This window comes from Aethalodelphis obliquidens, unplaced genomic scaffold (genome assembly GCF_003676395.1).
Source record: "Aethalodelphis obliquidens isolate GAN/ISIS:26980383/991018 unplaced genomic scaffold, ASM367639v1 scaffold9, whole genome shotgun sequence".
Lineage (NCBI taxonomy): Eukaryota > Metazoa > Chordata > Mammalia > Artiodactyla > Delphinidae > Aethalodelphis > Aethalodelphis obliquidens.
The window spans coordinates 7,018,340-7,035,721 of record NW_020837953.1 but is presented as its reverse complement, the minus strand read 5'-3'; the positions used below and the strand labels follow the sequence as shown (position 1 = coordinate 7,035,721).

Genomic DNA, 17,382 nt, shown 5'->3' with positions numbered 1-17,382 from the left:
AAAACCTTTTCTGGTTTCCTCTCTAAGTCAGCTCATCTGCATCCCAACTGAAAGCCACCAAGGAGGGGCAGTGATTTGCTCAAGGTCACCAGCTCCTTGGAGGCCAAGCCGGGGCCACGGAGCCAGTCTCCCTAACCCTAACCCTAACCCTAACCCTAACCCTAACCCTAACCCTGCCAAGCCAAGGGTCCTTACGAGACGCAGTGGCCTTGCTGTGAACTGGGAAGGCCTCAGGCTGGGCGGCCTCCTGAGGCTGGGTCTGTCACTCCAGCCCCCAGTAGGCACTGGTTTGCTGCCTGGCCTCTTTCCTCCTGGGCCTGGCTGACTGTTTTCTTCATCCATCATTCAGAGCTCACATCTGGTGCCCGCCACCAGGCCTGGGACATCAGGGACCCTCTGAGCTCAGGCCTCTCCCACGCTTTCCCTGGGCCCCTCCTTTGCCCTGTTTCCCTCTGTGTTGACCGGTGACCCCGCACCCTGGAGCTCGCCACCTCAAATCAGTTGGAAAATTCCCAGTCAGAAATTCCCTTGCCCTCCATCCCCTCAGCAACTAATTACTCTTTAAAAAGGGTTCATTTTAATCTTTCCCTCCCTAGGTTTCTGCGAGAGTCTGGCAACTGCCCCTCACTTCCTCCACCTCCTCTTGTTTCTTCCAACCTGACCTCAGAACCAGAGAATCAGTGTAAAATTAAAATCCGACCTGTGTCACCCCCCTGCACAACTCCCTGGGAGGCTCCCTGTTGGCCTCTGAAAGATGTTGGCAACCTTAGCCTGACCCCAGGAGCTTTCCTACCTATGCTTCCTCTCCGGCCTCCCTCTCCTCTGGAGCCAATAGCCATCCCTCCATTCCCAAACATGAATTGAGGGCCAACCAGTTCTAGTCCCTGGAGATAACACAATGAACAAAACAAAGCCCCCAGCCTGTGGGAGCTCGAGATCTAGGGGAGGAAGACAGACAAGAGACAAGAGAAATAAATGATGTGTACAGTATGATAGATGGTGACGAGTACTACAGAGAAAAGTAAATGGGAAAGGAGGACAGGCAACACCTGGGGGCGGAGGTTCTGCAGTTTCAGATGTCACACCAGAGATGGCCTTGTTGTGAAGCTGACATTTGGACAAAGAATTGAAGAAGGTAAGGGAGGGAGCCATGCAGATATCTGGAGGAAGAGCTTTCCAGGTGGAAGGAAGAGCAGAGGCAAAGGCCCGGGGGTGGCTGTGTATTCCCAGAAGAGCATAGAGCCAGGGTGGCTGGGGCGGCGGGGGTGAGGGGAGATGTGGCAGGAGATTATCTCAGAGGGGTTATTGGGTGGGCAGCATGGGCAAGTTATCTAGGGCTTTGGAGGCCATTTTAAGTCTTAGCTTTTACTCTGATAGGCCGGGAACCATTCCAGGGTTCTGGGCAGAGGAGTGACATGGTCTGACTTGACATTTGGGTGGGAAAGAGATTTCAGCCAGCAAGGGTAGAAGCAGAGACCTCTTAGAAGGACAGACATGATGGGCCTCAGACTGAGGCAGGAGATGGGTGGGCTCCAGGCTAGACATTTTCAACTAGCCTCCCGTGCACACTTCCTGGGGTGAGAAGAAGATGGGCTCCAGGCTGGACATTCATTCCCAACCCCCTGTTTACATTTCCTGAAGCAAGAGACAAATGGGCTCCAGGACTACATATTTATGACCAGACTCCTGTCTCTCTCTCTCTCTATATATATATATTTTTTTTGCGGTATGTGGGCCTCTCACTGTTCGGGCCTCTCACTATTGTGGCCTCTCCCACTGCGGAGCACAGACTCCGGACATGCAGGCTCAGCGGCCATGGCTCACCCGCCCAGCCGCTCCACGGCATGTGGGATCCTCCCGGACCGGGGCACGAACCCGTGTCCCCTGCATCGGCAGGCGGACTCTCAACCACTGCGCCACCAGGGAAGCCCTCCCATCTATATTTTGAGATCTGCACCTTGATATAAAAACCAGCAACAGAAATAGGGTAAATAACCCGATTTTGGACATTTTTATGGCAGGGACAGAGAGGGGCTAAACCCTGTTAAAAGGTCAAGAGGTCATACATTTCCCATCCTTGGGGCAATGGAAACATTGCACATGCACAGAAATGCTCCTTGGGGGTCAAAAAGGAGGGGGCACCACCCCATAATATGTGATGCTAAGGCTGTCCCATAGGCCTCTGGGCTGGAATACATTTTGGAAAAAAGTTGCGTATGCATGTTGGGGAGGACCCTAGAGCAGAGCAGGTGTGGAAAAAGAAATAAGATGATTGGCCAAATGTAAACAAAGACCCGGAAGAACTGCCCTGTATGAATGACAACCGCTTCTTTACTACGCTCCTCATTAGAGAGGATGCCCACACCCTTTCTCTCCAGGTGTGCATCTCTGCCTTGCTTCTGTCTTAACTGAACAAACTGTTTGTGCTCTCGCACTTGTTGTTGTGCTATGTCTCTGATGATAAACTTTGACCGGTTTTTACAGTTTTGCCTCCGTGAGAAATGCATTTTTCACTGGGGGCGAGAGCCAGGGGGTGTGGTGGCTAGGATTCCTGGTTTTCATCCAGGCTACCCAGGTTCAATTCCTGGGCAGGGAATTAAGATCTCGCTTCACGCCACCACTCACTTCCGCCTCCTGAGCTCAAGACCAGGGTGAAGAGCAGTAGTGGGGGGTGAGAAGTGATTGGATTGTTCTGTCTCGGAGGTAGGGCCAATAGGACGTGGGTGTGAGAGAGGAGGTGAGGATGTTGGCTAGGGTATCCCGGTGGTGGAAGGATGGATTTGACACGGAGGAACAGGAAGGGGAGGAGTATGCCATATAGGGGTGAACGTGTGCATAGCATTTAGCGTTTTACCTCCAGCTACGTGTCAGTGCTTACTTGCCTCTGGGCATTTGCACACACTGGTCTCTTTGCCTGAACTGCTTTTCCTGCCCTGACAGAACTCCAGCTGGCTTCTCAAGAATCCCTCCTGTGAATCTGTCCCTTCGTTCCTCCCCCTCCACCGCAGTCTCTCCCTCTGTCTGCTTTGTGCACCTGCTGGACCTCAGGCATATCTCAGAACCTCTACCATAGTGTGCCCCAGAAGACAGGACCAAGCGCCATCACACTGAAAACCCGTGTTCATCAGACACCTCATACCTCAGCGTCCTGCACGTAGCAGGCGCTCAAGAAAAGAGGGACGTGGGGCCTGGCTTGAACCCTGGCTCTGCTATTTATAGGTTCTGTGATCTTGGGCCACTACTGATGCAGAGCCTCAGTTTCTGCATCGGTCAAATGGGTGTGATGTTTCCCCTCCCTGAAGCAGCTCTTAGGATCTTGCGAGGACCCCGAATTCTGCAGACCGGAAGAAAACCGTGGTTATCGCGTCCTCTGCTGGAAGATGGCAGACTCCGCGAGCGCTCCTCCCCCTCCCCCCGCTTTGCAGGGAAGGAAGCAGAAGTCAGAGGCAGGTGCGACGTGAGCGGGACCCGCGGACAACCCAATACTTCCAATGCCCGGTACTCACGTGTCCCCGCTTAACCCTCACCGCGGCTCTGTGGAAGAGGTTAGACTAGACCCATTTTACCGAGCACCTACTTGTCCCAGAGCTGCTTACTCGTTGCCACTTCCCCCCTACCCCCCTCTTTTAAGGAGAGAAAAGGTGGAAAGGAGGCCGGGTCGTGGTGAGGAAAGAAAAGATGGGGAGACTCGGAGAGTGCTCGGGTGACCCGGAGGACTCTCAGGAAGCCCTAAGGACCAGATCCGATCCATCCACAATGGAGCTGGGACTGTGTGGATCCCGTTCACCGCTCAGCCCCCGATTCAGTTTGGGGAGATCTTTGGGGAAATCTCCCCGGGCTCGGTTTCCTCGCCTGTGAAATAGGCACGATCTTCCCTGCGCCCCTCGCGGGGCTGCGGGTTTCAGGCATGACCTACGGTGATGTGAAAGCACGTCGCCAAGCGCGTGCTACGATGGCCACCAGGGGGCGCGAGAGGCTCCTGCTGGACCGCGACCCCGCAGATCCAATCCGCCGTGGGCCGGGGCTTCAGGACCAGACAGGCAGGCTGAGGCCCCTCTGGGCCCCGGTCTCCTTTTCTGGGAGGGGCACGTAGCCTCCCTTCTCTGAGCCTGTATAAGATGATTATAATAGTATTTCCCTGGACGGTCCTGCCCTGTAAGTAATCCCAGATTACAAAGCATTTTTCCCTCCATCATGTCACTTCCCTCCACAACCCCTGGGAGGTGGCCTAATACCACCTTCAATCACTGATGACAAGACTCAAGCCCAGAGCGGAGCCACCAGGCCAAGGTCACCCCGGGAAACAAACATGGTTGTCACCTGGTGCCTCTCAGCCCTGCTCTGACCGCTTAGCAGCCTCTCACTGGGAGGGTCCCCCAAGCTCTGCCCCACTCCGCAAACTGTAAGCGCTGGGTCTGAGGGCTGGTGAAGGAGAAACAGCTTCACAATGAAACCCCAAGGCACTGTGGGCAGAGATGTCAGAGGGTATCACGTGAGCACAGGTGTGATGTCGGGAACCAGCACAGCTTGTGTTGGGGAGGAGGGGGAGGGTGACATCACAAACAGGAAAATCCCCAAACCTATGAAGTCAGGATGCCAAATGAAAGCCTTTTCTCCTGCAGCGGCAATTCAATACCATACAAACTACATGTTAACATTTTCTTTTAGAGATACTGTTGACCCTCATTTCCCTATAATCCTGTAAGGGAATCTGATTTTTACCCTCATCCTGTCCCTAGGACTGAAATTCCACCATTAGAGTCTCATTCTTAGGATGAAGGTATCTTCCTAGGTTAGGAGGCAAGGAAATTGCTGTCGGCCATTCACACCCTAGAGGGGCATTGCCTCACCACGGCCAGCTCAGAGCCAGCAGGCCTGGCTGGAGCACAGAGTACGGGAAGGGGACAGAGGCACTCAGGGAGACCAAGCCTGGGGATAGACCCAATCCTGTGAGTTGCTATTATTATCCCCATTGTAGAGAGGAGGAAAACTGAGGCACAGGAGGTAACTTGACCAAGACCACACTGCACCACGATAGAGGAACCAGAACCCAAGCCCAGGCAGTCTGTCCAGCCACCAGAGCCTGCACGTTTAATCCTTGTGCTACAGTTAGGCAGTATCACCCAGTGGCTATACTGTGGACCCACGGCCTCCGGGTTCAAATCCCAGCTGCTCTGCCTTTTCTAGCTGCATGACCTTGGGCAAGTTACTTGTTCGTGTCTTCATTTGTAAAGTAGGGATAGTAATACCTGCCTCACGGGGTTCCTTAAATGAGTTAATATGTGTCACATGTTTAGAACAGAGCTATGCGTGCAGCCACGGTCAAATAAATAGGGGCCAGATGGGCACATGACCTTGAATAGTCTAGAATCTTCAGGATTCTAAAATGCCAGCCTGTGGGACCCTGTGGGATCCTCCAGTGGCATTCTGATGTCTTGGGGCTGCAGCATGGTATCTGCTTCCCGTGGCTGGACGGTGCGGGGCCACCTGTCAGCCCAGCTTGGCCCTGAACAGGCAAATGAGCTGATGTCAAAGCCTTGGCTAAGGCCCAACCCCTGGAACCTCCCCTTCCTTCCCTCGTGTCTCCCTCACTCGGATTCCCACACACTCCGGAGGGCCCAGAGGGAAGGTGAGAGGGAGTGAAGGTGGGAGCACGTGGCCACCCAAGCGTAGCTCCTCCAGCCTGGAGAACTGGTGCTCCCAGGGGCTGAGCTGGACCCGAAGGGAGCCTCCTTCCCCCTTACCTGAAGCCCTGATCTGCAGTGATCCCAGAGCGTCACTCCTCCGGTGTGAGCGTGTGCAGACGGCTGGCTGATTCACTGGCGCCCCTCTGCGGGTGGTGCACAGACCAGGCCTGGCCAGGCAGCAATGGCTGATGAGAAGACCTTCCGCATCGGCTTCATCATGCTGGGGCTCTTCCTGCTGGCCCTCGGCACATTCCTCATGAGCCACGACCGGCCCCAGGTCTACGGCACCTTCTACGCCATGGGCGGTGTCATGGTGATCGGGGGTGTCATCTGGAGCATGTGCCAGTGCTACCCCAAGGTAGGTGGTAGTGGGGAGAGGTGGCCTGGGGGCCAGGGCCCAGGAGGGCCTGGGGCTGTGTCCAGGCATCAATCCCCCATCCTTCAATCATCTTGTTATCCTTTCCCCTTTCCCCCTTCTTTTCTTATCTCCGTTCTCCTGAGCGTCCGTCCATCCATCCATCCATCTATCCCTTATCATAGAGATAGATCAGGAGCCCCCTGGATCTGGAGCCCTGAACTAGGCACCATGGGGGAGACGCAGGAAAACCCACCACACAGTCCAGGTGCTTGAAACCAGAGTTTATGAGGGCTGGCTGCCTGCCGGCACACCTGCATCCCTGGTGCAGTTCAGTCCTCATCCTGAACTTTTTGGTACCTTTGACGTTCTATTTTACACTAGAGAAGCCCGAGGCTCAGAAAGTGAGGTCCCACAGCTCCTAAGTGTCAGGCTTGGGATCAGAGCTCAGACGTGTGTCACCTAAAGCATAACCCTCCACCTCGGGAGGGCGATCCCTGTGTCCCAGGGCTGCTGAGTGTTCTGGGTGGGTCAGCTGTAACCTTCATGGCCTGGGTTAGGCAGCTCTATCTTTTGAAGTTTTAACGAACTCCTAGCCTAATAAGTGACTGAGTGATGGGAAGAGCACTGGTTTGGGAATCTTGAGTTCTAGTTCTAGCTCTGCTCCAAACTCTCTGTGTGACCTTTATCTTTCTGAACCGCAGTTTCTTTCATCTGCAAAATGAGGCCCCGAGCTCCTATCCTCCCCGCCTCACAGAGTTATTATGGAGAACAGAAAAGAGATGGGCAGTTTTGTAAACTGTAGAGTGTTATATTTAGGTGACGCACTGCCACGCTTACTGTTAGTGATCCTCTCAACAACCCTGTGAAATGAGCATATCAGGAGTTGTAATCCTTCAGCCCCAAGAGAGGTTGAGTGACTTCTCCAAGGTCACAGCAGCTGGTCAGATAGACCCAGGGAGACAAGGAAAGAAGCATGGATTCTAACTAGGGCTCTGCCTCTAACTACCTGGGAGACTTTGGTCAAGCCCCTTCCCTCTCTGAGCCTCAGTTTCCACATTTGTAGAATATGTGAGTCAAAGAGGGGGTGGGAAAGCGTGTGCATCTTAAGGGCCTTGCTGGTCCCGCCATCCAGGGTTCCAGGCCCCAGGCAGCCTCACACACTCAGACACCTCCTCGCCTCTTGCCTGGATGGCCGTGCTGGGGTGTGGGAGGAGGGGGGAGGATCCTGGGGGCCTGGGCTCGGCTCTCCCAGTCCTGTCTCCTCTGTGGGAAGCCCCGGGCTGTTAGCGCGTTCCTTCAGCACCGAGGCAGTCCCAGCTGGTTTGTGGTCGTTTACCCAGCAGTTTACAGTCAACTCGCCTCTCTCTGTTCGGTGTCCTGAGCAGAGGTCACCGGGAGAAGAGGGCCCTGGGGGACAGCAAGGTGATGGCCGGGGTGGGGTGGGGGGAGTGTCCTTCCTGCCTCACTCCGTGCACAGAGCTGGCTGTGGGCGGTAGGCAGGGTGCCTGGGTGGCAGTGGGGATGAGGGAGTGGCGGGAGGGGGGAAGGAGGGAATATTGCTGGGTATTAATGAGTAACTGTTGATAGATTCACGTGTTCATGTGCCATGGAGGCCGCATGGCGGGTCGGAAACGGCACAGGTTTCAGTGCCCACCAGGCCCTGACTCAAATGCCCCTCCCTGTGCCCCACTTCTGGGGCCTTAGCAGAGGCTCGCCCGGGCCTGTGGAGGAGCCAGTGGGGGCCTGTAGGTGGGGGACCTGGCATCACGCCTGGCCTGGAGCCAATGCGAAGGCAGCGTTCTCAGGACAGGTGTTTGTGGCTTTGGGAGGGTCTCTGGATGTGTGTGCCGGTGTGTGAGCACAGACGTGGGTGTGTGTGTCAGGGACGCAGGCTGTTAGGGCTGGAACACTAAAGGAGGGGAGGGAAGTGTGTCGTAAACCAGGGAGGTGTGCTAGACGAGGGTCCCGGTCTCCCACATTGTCTCATTGGAACCCAGGCCATCAGAGCCCTCAGCAAATGCTGGCGCCCATCCTCCCTGCCGGATCCTCCCCTGCCTCAGTGCCTGACGAATGGGAATTTTCTGGATTGAAAAAAATATAAACATAAGGGAATGGAATTAGCCGATTATGATACGGGGGAAGGGGTAGCCAGTAGCCATGTGAATTAAGCTGTCCCTGTCTTTGGGGCCCTGGGGGTCTCATGGAGGAGACAGTTTTCTGCCTGATGGGGAGGAAGTGGGCTTCACAGGGAAGATGAGCTGGGGTTTGTAGGTTAAGTAGAAGTTCACCAGGCAGAAAAGATGGGGAAAGAAATTCCAGGCAGAAGGAACCGCACGAGCAAAGACATGAGGTGAAAGGACAAGGCAAGCGGGTCAGCCTGGCTGCCGGAGGACGTGGGGAGTGAAGTAAGGCGGAGAGGGAGTGGGGCTCGGGTCCACGGGACCTGGATGCCATGCTGAGGAGTTTGGACCTGACCCTTTAGTGGATGGGATGAGGGACGGCTGTGAGCAGCTTTGCAGTTCGAGGAAGCTATCAGGCTGACATCTGGGAGGAGGAACGTTCAAGCGCAACCAGGCCAGTGGGGGAGGCTCCTTCTCGGTCCAAGGGAGGATGATCATTTCCTATCCTAAGGCAGAACTTGAACCCAAGGCTGTAGGAGCTGAGAAGACATTTCCAGTTCACCAAACATATAGTACCTGTCGTGGCTGGGCGTGGCCCTGGTCCTCCCATCCAGCTTATTTTATTGAATTTCTGAAATAGACTTGGTCAGTTTTGGTGGTCAGCTGGGCCTCAGGCTTGAGAGGGAAGGAGGAATCGGAGCAAATCTAGCAGGTGGGACTGTCAGGGATGCTGTGCCCATTAGCTGAGATGGGGCAGGGGAACTGGGAGAAGGGGAAGGATCGTCTGGGAAAGCAGGGCCTCTCCCTGTCTGGCTTCTGATTCTGCCTACAAGTCGCCCACTCCCCACTCCTGCCTTCTCTGCTGGAGCCCAGGACAGGCCCCTGACTGGTGGCTGATGGATTGGTCCTCTCCATGGGCCTCCCTCCATCCCTCTGTTCCCTCCCTTTAGGGACTGCTCGGAACTCTGCCTGAACACAAATCTGGCTCTGTATTCTGCTGAGAACTCCTCCAGGGCTCCTGTTGCTTCTGGATTAAAGGCTGAATTTCTTAGCCTGATGCTCTGGGGTCTTTATGATCTGATCTCCCCTCCCCAGCTTCAACTCTGCCTGTCACCCTTTCTTAAAAGAGCTTGTGTTGTAAGATTGTCAGGACTTTCCTCCTCCTCCAGGCTTTTCACAGTGGCAATGATAATGATGCTGTAGAGTGACGATGATGATGGTGATGGTGATGAAGGCGCCGGTGCTGATGTTGCTGGTAATGACGTAATTATGATGTTGATGGAGATGATGGTGGTGGTGGTGATTATGATGATGGGGAGAAGGAGGAAGACTGGAGGAAGGGGCAGCTTCTAGGAAATACAGAGTCAGCTGGCAAGTGCAGGACATACTAAGTGGGTGTGGAAGATACCCAGGCCCCTCCCTCATTTCCAGACATCTGGGGGAAGCTTACCCCTCACAGGAGTTCTAAGAACACATCCATCTATCATTCCCTTCTCCCCAGCAGGATCGGGTGCTTTCCTGGTGCAGACAAGTGTCTTCCTCTCACTGTACTCTACGGGAAAGGGAGAAAAGGGGCTGCCGTTTATGAACCTGGCATAACACAATGGGGTCTCATCAAATATTTGTTGAACAAATTTTCAGCTGGGGAGAACACGACTTAGAGAAATCAGGTAACTTCATCTTCAGTAGCATCAAACTATGATCTACTGAGCAGCTACTGTGTGCCAGGCTCTGTGCTGGGGGACTCCTTTTATGTTATCTCATGGAATCCAGGAGACAGGCATTACTAGTCCTACATTTTTTAATTGTAAAATATAACATAACATAAAATTTACCATCTTAACCATTTTTAAGTGAACAGTTCAGCAGTGTAGGCACAACCTCAGCCATCCACTTCTCTGTCCTCCCCACCGCAGCCTCTGTCTGTGCCAAGAAACACATGAACTGCTTCCCACTCACTCACCAGATGCGGACGAAGGGCCTACTCTGGGTCGGGCAAGTGCTGGGCACTGGACGAGGACCCCTGGAAATGACAAGATATGACCTCCCCCAGGGCAGGGGTGTTCGTCTCATTCACTCATGGCTGCCCCCTAGTGCCTAGAAGAGTGCCTGGCACACAGCTGATGCTGCATGAGTGCTGGGTGAATGAAGAGCCAGTGAGAGCAGGAACCCAGACATCCAGCCGGCCACAGGTGCTGGGCCCTGAGCAGGCACCCTCCTGTCAAACGGGGTGGCCTCCCTTGTCAGGCCTGTCTCCTAGGGTATGTGGAGATGTTAGGCCTGTGCTCTGGGGGAGCAGTGACCACGGATGTGTGTGGGCAGCTGCAGAGAAGCCTTCTCCCCTTTGCCTTGCAGATCACCTTCGTACCCGCTGACTCTGACTTCCAAGGCATCCTGTCACCGAAGGCGCTGGGCCTGCTGGAAAATGGGCTCACTGCTGAGATGAAGAGGTGGGTGCCGGGCCCTCTGGGGCAGGGGTGGGGCAGTGGAGGGAGAGGAGGGGCAGTGAGCCCCTCAGGCCAGTCTTCTCCCCTGCCCCAGGCTCTGCTTTGCCTTCCCACTTACTGAGAACATACTATCAGAAATCATGGATTGTTTTGAACTCTCAATTCTATGAGGTGAGCTTTATTATTACCATTTCACAGATGAGGAAACTGAGGCTCAGGGATTTTTGTCCTGTCTTACAGTGAAGTAGTGGCAGACCAGAAATCAAAAATAGGTGTGACCCTAAATCCCACACAGCGGTGACTACTACTCCTCTAGCAAACAAGAGGCATCACGATGGCCAAGGCACAGCCCTGGGGCCCTGCTACTTTTTGGCTGGGTGACTTTGGGAAAGCAACCTGCCTCTCTTTGCCACATCTGTGAAACAGGGATACTAATAGTACCTTCCTCCTAGGCTTCAGGGAGGGCTAAGTGAGATAATACAGCCGTCCCTCAGTATCTGTAGGGGATGAGTTCCAGACACCCTCTCCCACCACGTACACCAAAATCCGCAGATGCTCAAGTGCCTTATATAAAATGGCTTAGTATTTGCTTGCAATCTGTGTACATCCTCCCCTGTGCTTTAAATCATCTCTAGGTTACTAATAATATTTAATACAACGTAAATGCTGTGTCAATGTTTGTAAATGCAGTGTAAGTGCTATGTAAGTAGTTGCCAGTGTGTGGCAAATTCAAGTTTTGCTATTTGGAACTTACTGGAACTTAAAAAAAATATATTTTCGATCCACGGTTGGTCGAATGTGCGGATGCGGAACCTGTGATATGGATGGTGGACTTTAATAAGCCAGGTGCTGAGAACAGAGCCTGGGGCATAGCGGGCCCTCTAGAAGCCTTTGCCATCATCACTAGGAAGTGCTTCCAAAACACCAGAGAGCAAGTCAGGCGTTTTGTGCCCATTTCTTCTTTCAGTCCTCACAGAAACCCTGTGAAGTAGGGGGGTGGCAGGCCCATTATACAGATGTGGAAACTGAGGCTCAAGAAGTGCAATCACAAGCCCCAAACCTCACGGGGAGTCAACACCAGACCAGATCAAGGTGGGTGGGTGTGGGGGCCAGCCTCAGGACTGGGCACACAGGGAGAGCCGCTAGAACAGAGCTGGGGCGCAGGCCACCCTGAGCCTGCGCTCCTCACTGCTGCTCCCAGCCCTGGACTGTAGAGAGCAGTGGAGAAAGGGGTGCTTGGGGCCCCAGTACCACCCCCTAGGTCTGCACCACCTGGGCAAGCCAGCTAAGGTGTCTGTGCCTCAGCTTCCTCCAGTATCTCCCAGAGTTACAGGGAGGGTTAGACGAGCTAACTGATAGAGCCCGGCCTGCAAGGCACACTCAGTAGCTGTTCTTACCGTTGCTCTGTCCTCATCTGAAAAGTGGGAACGACCTTTCTGCTTCAAGGTGTCATTCAGAATAAATGGGGTGATAAATGTAAAGGCTTCAGGCCACCGTCTGGAACCCAGCAAATGCTCAGGCAACGCGAGCTGGTCTTCATTTGACAGCCGCAGCCTTGGAGTTAGCTTTGGAGACGCGGGTGAAGGGAATACTGGACTGAGGGTCTGAGCTCTGCCACTCAACTTAACTTGTTGGGCCTCAGCCTCCTCATCAATGAACTGGGTACAGTAACCACCCGCAGACGCTTCTCTGAGATCGGGGGAGAGCTGGTGCGCGGAGCAGGTGGGCCAGGGGACGGCATTGACGTCTGTTGATCGAATCTTTGCCCACCTGCCTGTTCTCTCTCCCGCTGTCTGCTGTGCCCCCGCCCAGCCCCCGGACCCCCTACGTCAGGCTGTGGGAGGAAGCTGCCTACGACCAGAGCCTGCCAGACTTCAGCCACATGCAGATGAAGGTCATGGGCTACAGTGAAGATCCCCATCCCGTCCTGGCTCCTAAGCCGGGACGGCCACAGCCAGGAGCCAGCGATGGAGGAGAAGGTGGCCCTCGCGACCCTCAGGCCTTGTTGGAAGCCGCCGTGGTCATCCACAGAGGCTCGGACCAGGACGAGGGAGAAAGAGACCCAAGTCAGGGCAGGCCCGGGTGAGTGCACGGAGCGCAGGGGTGCTGGGGTGAAGGACGAGGGGTGTGGCCACTAAGAGGTGGCTGGGGACATTGGGGAGTAGAGAGGCTGGGGACACCCTGAGAAGCAGCAGGGGTAGCAGACACATGGGTCTTGGCTTAGATGGGCCTGAGTTCAAATCCCAGCTCCTCTGCTGTGTAACCTACGGATGTCCCTCACCTTCCTGAGCCTCAGTTTCCCCACATGGGAATAATCGGTCCTACCTCAGAGTTGTCCGAATACTCGTCATGAGGGGACAGGGCAGGGAGCCAGAGGACCTGAGTTCAAATCCAGGCTCTGCCACTGATGTGCTCTGTGACCTCAGTCAGGTCACTCCCCGCCCCACCCTGTCCCCAGCTGTTCATGAACTGGGTTCCTCATTCATCCACGTAGTCACTCATCCACCAGCATTACTGGGTACCTACTCCCTGCCAGCCCTTGACAGCCCCTACCCTGCAGGAGCTCCTCATCCAATGGGGGAGGCACACAAGGGAACAGAAGGTGACACCCAGTGTGACAGGGATTGTGGGCCCAGAGGAGACCTCCAAGTGATTGGAGAGGCAGAGGAGTGACCTGGTTTGGATAACATAATAAAGGCCCATTTCTTGAGCACCTACTATGTGCCAGGCCTTGTGCAAAGTGCTTTGCGTTCATTATCTGTTGTAAACCTCAGGGATAAACATAGGAGTGAATGCTGTTATTTCCCCCATTTTACAGAGGAGGGAACTGAGGCCCAGACAGGTGAACTCACCTACCCTGGGCCTTGCAGCAGCTATTGGGTAGGATTTGGACCCAGGCAGTCTGACTCAGAGCTACCCTCGCCCTTTCTGCCTTTGCCCCTGCAGCCCCCCGACCTGTCCCCAGGGCCCTGCACCCTTGGCTTCCTTCCAAGATGACCTGGATGTGGGCTCCAGTGAGGGCAGCAGCCCCAACCTGGCACCATCTGAGGGGGCGGAGCCCCGGCCTGCAACCCCGGAGCCCCAGGCTTGCAGGTGCCAGCTGGACCGCTTCCATGACTTTGCCCTCATTGATGCCCCAACGTTGGAGGATGTGCCTCCAGAGAAGCAGCTACAGGTGGCAGCCCTGCCCAGCTCCTGCCAGAGACCCCCGAGGACAAAGCGGGAGGAAGAGGAGGCTTCGGACGCAGGTACAGAGGAGCCGGAACAGGAAGAGGAAGACTTGTACTACGGGCTTCCCGACAGCCCGGGGGACCCCCTTCCGGACAAGGAACTGGACTTTGAGCCCGACGCCCAGGGCTGACATGGAAATGCTCCCTGGGTTTTAGCCTGGCTCTGGGGCTGACCCCGATGTGATCACACAGGACTTCAATTTCACTGCCTGCAAAATGGGGTTAGATGGAGGTTCACAGGAGACAGTGGACCCGAGAGCATTTTGAGAACTGCACAGAAATGCACAGGGAGGAGATGATTACATTACTGGGCCATTGCTGTTCGGATTATTAATACCTTTTGTAAAGATTTGAAGGTCAAATATGATTAGTTGAGAAGATCTGTAGCAGCCAGGGCCCTCAAGAGCCCTTTCTGCCTCCCCCCAGAGCTGGCCTCTGAACAGGAACCCTCCTGGGTGCTACCCCCGTGTCCCCGATCCTCTGTGAAGGCCTCTCAGGGCTCTTATTCCTGTTGTGTCTTTTAGTCCAGCCGGGGGATGGCGTGATTTGTTTTCACTCAGAGCTAACGTCCCCGGCCCGCATCCCTCCTGTGTCTCGTGCAGCTCTGGGATCCAACACCCTCCATGAGTGACCTCTGCTGACCTCCCAGCTTTCGCCCTGGTCAGCCCCACCCCACGCTCACCCTGCTGCCCCATGCCCTTGCCAAGCTGTCTCCTCTGCCCGGATGCCCTTTGTCTCCTGTCTGCCGGGCAAATTCAGGCTCATCCTTCAGACCACTGCACAGACATCCCTCTTCTGAAGGCTTTTCTGATGTCACCGCTTCTGGGCCGAGTTAGTCCTGCTCCCGTGTGCCCCCCGGGCCATCTCTGGGCCTTGCGCATTTATCATGGGGCATGGCTGCCTGCTCAAGGTCAGCACCTTTGCTTTACTCGCCTCGGTCTCTCCTGTGCCCAGATGGTGGTCACTGAGCATGTACAGAAGTGACCAGAACCCACGAGCCTTTTGCAGGGAATGCTGCCTCCCCCACTTCCCTGGGTCTCAGACTCCTGACTTAACTAATTTGGTTCAGGTGGCATTTACTGAGCATCTACTGTGTGCCAGACGCTAAGCTGGGATCTTTAGGAGGAGAGAGACACAAACTGATGACAGTTCTCACCCTCGAAGGGCTCCCAGTCCACTGAGCCTGGTGTCTTGTAAGTTAGCACAGAGTGCAGAGCAGAAACTGAGGTGGGAATAGAGGAGTTAAAAATTGTCACACCAGAGGCAGCAGAGTGACACTCACACAACCGTTGGGGCCATCGAGCTCAGGGACAAACAGCTCCAGCTGCCTGGAGGTATCACCGTATGGTTGCATCACCGAGTGATGCTTTTCTTAGGCTGATCTCTGCAAAGCCCCTCTGGGCCCCATCAAAGGGATGGTGGCACTACCTCATCCTACGTCCCCACGTTCAGAGCTTGCAGCCTGGGCCTCCTGGGAGGGCTGGCCTTCACCTGGGCTGGGCCTCTGGGTCAGGGTTGGGGTCACGGCCAAGGGAAGGGCACAGCCCTGGGACCCCCTCCCTCTCCTTTCTGGGTCATTGCTACCTCCTGGAGGAAAGGCTCTGCTGTAACAGATGTTCCCTCACTGCCGTTCCTGCGCTCAGCTCACTCACGCAGGGAACGGGTGACCGCATCAGAAAGAACACCAGTGTGAAAGGCTAAAATAAAAAAGTTTTCAGTGTTTAGGGCGGTCACCTTCATTCACCTGCAAATTCTTTTATGTGAACCCCTCCCACGCCCCCAGTCCCCCTCTGGGCAGGATAAATGAGGCATCCAGAGAGTTGAGGGAACTCTCTGGAAAACCAAACACAGTGGCGTGGCCGGCTGGGACAGCTGTGTGCGTGGAAACTTGGGTGTGGCCCACGCCTAGGCACCACACTGCAGCGCACCCCCAGACCAGGGGGTCTCTGGCTGCCAGGCCCGTCCACAGAGAGAACCCTGTCCCCGGGAGGGCGCAGGGACAGAGATGGCCGGGCCAGGCTTCGAACCCCATCCGGCTCCCCCACTTTCTTGCTGCCTGATTGGGAGACCACTCGCCTGGCCTGCCCGGGACAGTCCTGGTTTAGGCCCACTGTCCCTGCCTCGTTAGTAGTAGTGCGTCCTTTCACCCTCGAAAGTATCCCCTTGGAACGGTAAAGTACATGTTCACCCTACTCTGTGACCTTGGGCTTGGACCTCACTTTCCTCACCTGTGGGAGGGAGGGGATGGATCCCGGGCTTTGCCTTTCGCAGGGTTAGGTGGTGGTGGCGACGGCGCGGGGCGGTGGGGGATCTGATGAGATCCGTCTGCTGGTGCCCTCCAGGTGAGGAACACCAGGAGCTTGCCTGTGGTTAATGGTGGGGTTTGTGGCTCATTGCAGCGAGGGGAGAAACCCCATGCAATCTATGAGGTGTCTCTGTAAGAGGGTGTGAGAAGGGACTTATATGGGATTTGGGCTTGTGTGACGTGACTTGGGGGCGGGTCTGAGGGAGTGGGCTGCAGATTGGATGCTGTTGGGAAGCAGGGCTAATCCATGGTGGGGCATCTTAATCAATCCTATGTAGGAGACCAAGCTAAGGATGCAATTGGCAAAGCAGCCACAGTCATGCTCCAGCCAGGAGAGGGTTGTGTGGTCACTGACATAATTTGGACAATGTTCCTCTTTGCTTTGCTCAGCCGGTAGCTACCGGTGGTCTGGATGTGTCCTGACCCATCGTGGTCACAGAGCACCTTGTCTGACACTGATATTCTGTGAAATTGTTCAACTTCATCAGAAGACCACGGGGCCCAGCTGTGAGGGCCGGGCCGGCTCCTGGCCGTCAGGCTGCTTTTCTGTCTCAGCCTCCCTGCTCCTCTGGGGCCTGCTGGTGACTGTGGGTTGGTGCAGTTGGGGAGCAGAATGTGCTGTAGATTTCATTTGAAAAGAAGAGTCTGCGGCTGCTCCTCTGTTCAGCTCCAACCATCCCAACTCTCTGGTTTGCCACCTCCATTGTGCTCTGTTCCCTTGACCTTGCCAATTTTCAGTCCTCTAAGAACCTGGGCCCCTGGGATGGCCCCTCTCTTCATGCAGGTCCCCGGGGGCAGGGGCGGTGCCGCAAGGGCCTGGTGGAATGGCCTTGGCAAACCCTGGGATTCCAGCTCTCAGCCCCAGGCTCCGGATTGGTGTACCATGGCAGAAATTCCTGTTCTTTCCACCCTCCTGTCAGGTCAGAGGGACTTTGGGAAGTTTCCACTCTCTGGGGAGGGATGGCCCCTGCCCTTTACTAGGAAAGAGTGATCCTGGGGGCAGTGAGCTTGGGCTCTGTGATTGCTTGCTGTGACCTTGGGCATGTGGTGACCCTCCCTAGACTTCTCTCCCTGTTCTCTATACTATTAGAGGTAGGTAGACAAGATTCCACTTCTACTCCTGGTCCTTAAGCAGGATGCTGGTCACCCTCGCACCGATTACCCCATTTATTCTTCTCAACAGCCCTAGGGGACAGATCCGTCGACTCCACATTGCAAATGTTTGCTCTAAATCC

At 55.1% G+C, this 17,382-nt stretch overlaps 1 protein-coding gene across 2 annotated transcripts; it reads left to right on the top strand.

Annotated features, from left to right (window-relative positions):
• The first annotated feature begins 5,841 nt into the window (after positions 1 to 5,841).
• Positions 5,842 to 13,973, top strand: BSND (barttin CLCNK type accessory subunit beta). 2 transcript variants are annotated; one of them, XM_027110677.1, is made up of 4 exons: positions 5,842 to 6,045; positions 10,521 to 10,615; positions 12,425 to 12,694; positions 13,559 to 13,973. In XM_027110677.1, the coding sequence occupies exons 1-4, from the start codon at positions 5,869 to 5,871 to the stop codon at positions 13,971 to 13,973; spliced, it is 957 nt and encodes a 318-aa protein (XP_026966478.1). In that variant the 5' UTR covers positions 5,842 to 5,868. The 2 variants fall into 2 exon arrangements, with proteins under 2 accessions (XP_026966478.1, XP_026966477.1); XM_027110676.1 differs by having other exon boundaries at positions 5,869 to 6,045; positions 10,521 to 10,614; positions 12,418 to 12,694.
• The last annotated feature ends 3,409 nt before the right edge of the window (positions 13,974 to 17,382 follow it).

Bases quoted from the DNA above. Each gene is read 5' to 3' on its own strand.
- BSND (XM_027110676.1), top strand. From the start codon at position 5,869: ATGGCTGATGAGAAGACCTTCCGCATCGGCTTCATCATGCTGGGGCTC. The intron at 6,046-10,520 runs GTAGGTGGTAGT...TTTGCCTTGCAG, and splicing joins TGTGCCAGTGCTACCCCAAG to ATCACCTTCGTACCCGCTGA. The intron at 10,615-12,417 runs GGTGGGTGCCGG...CTGCTGTGCCCC, and splicing joins GCTCACTGCTGAGATGAAGA to CGCCCAGCCCCCGGACCCCC.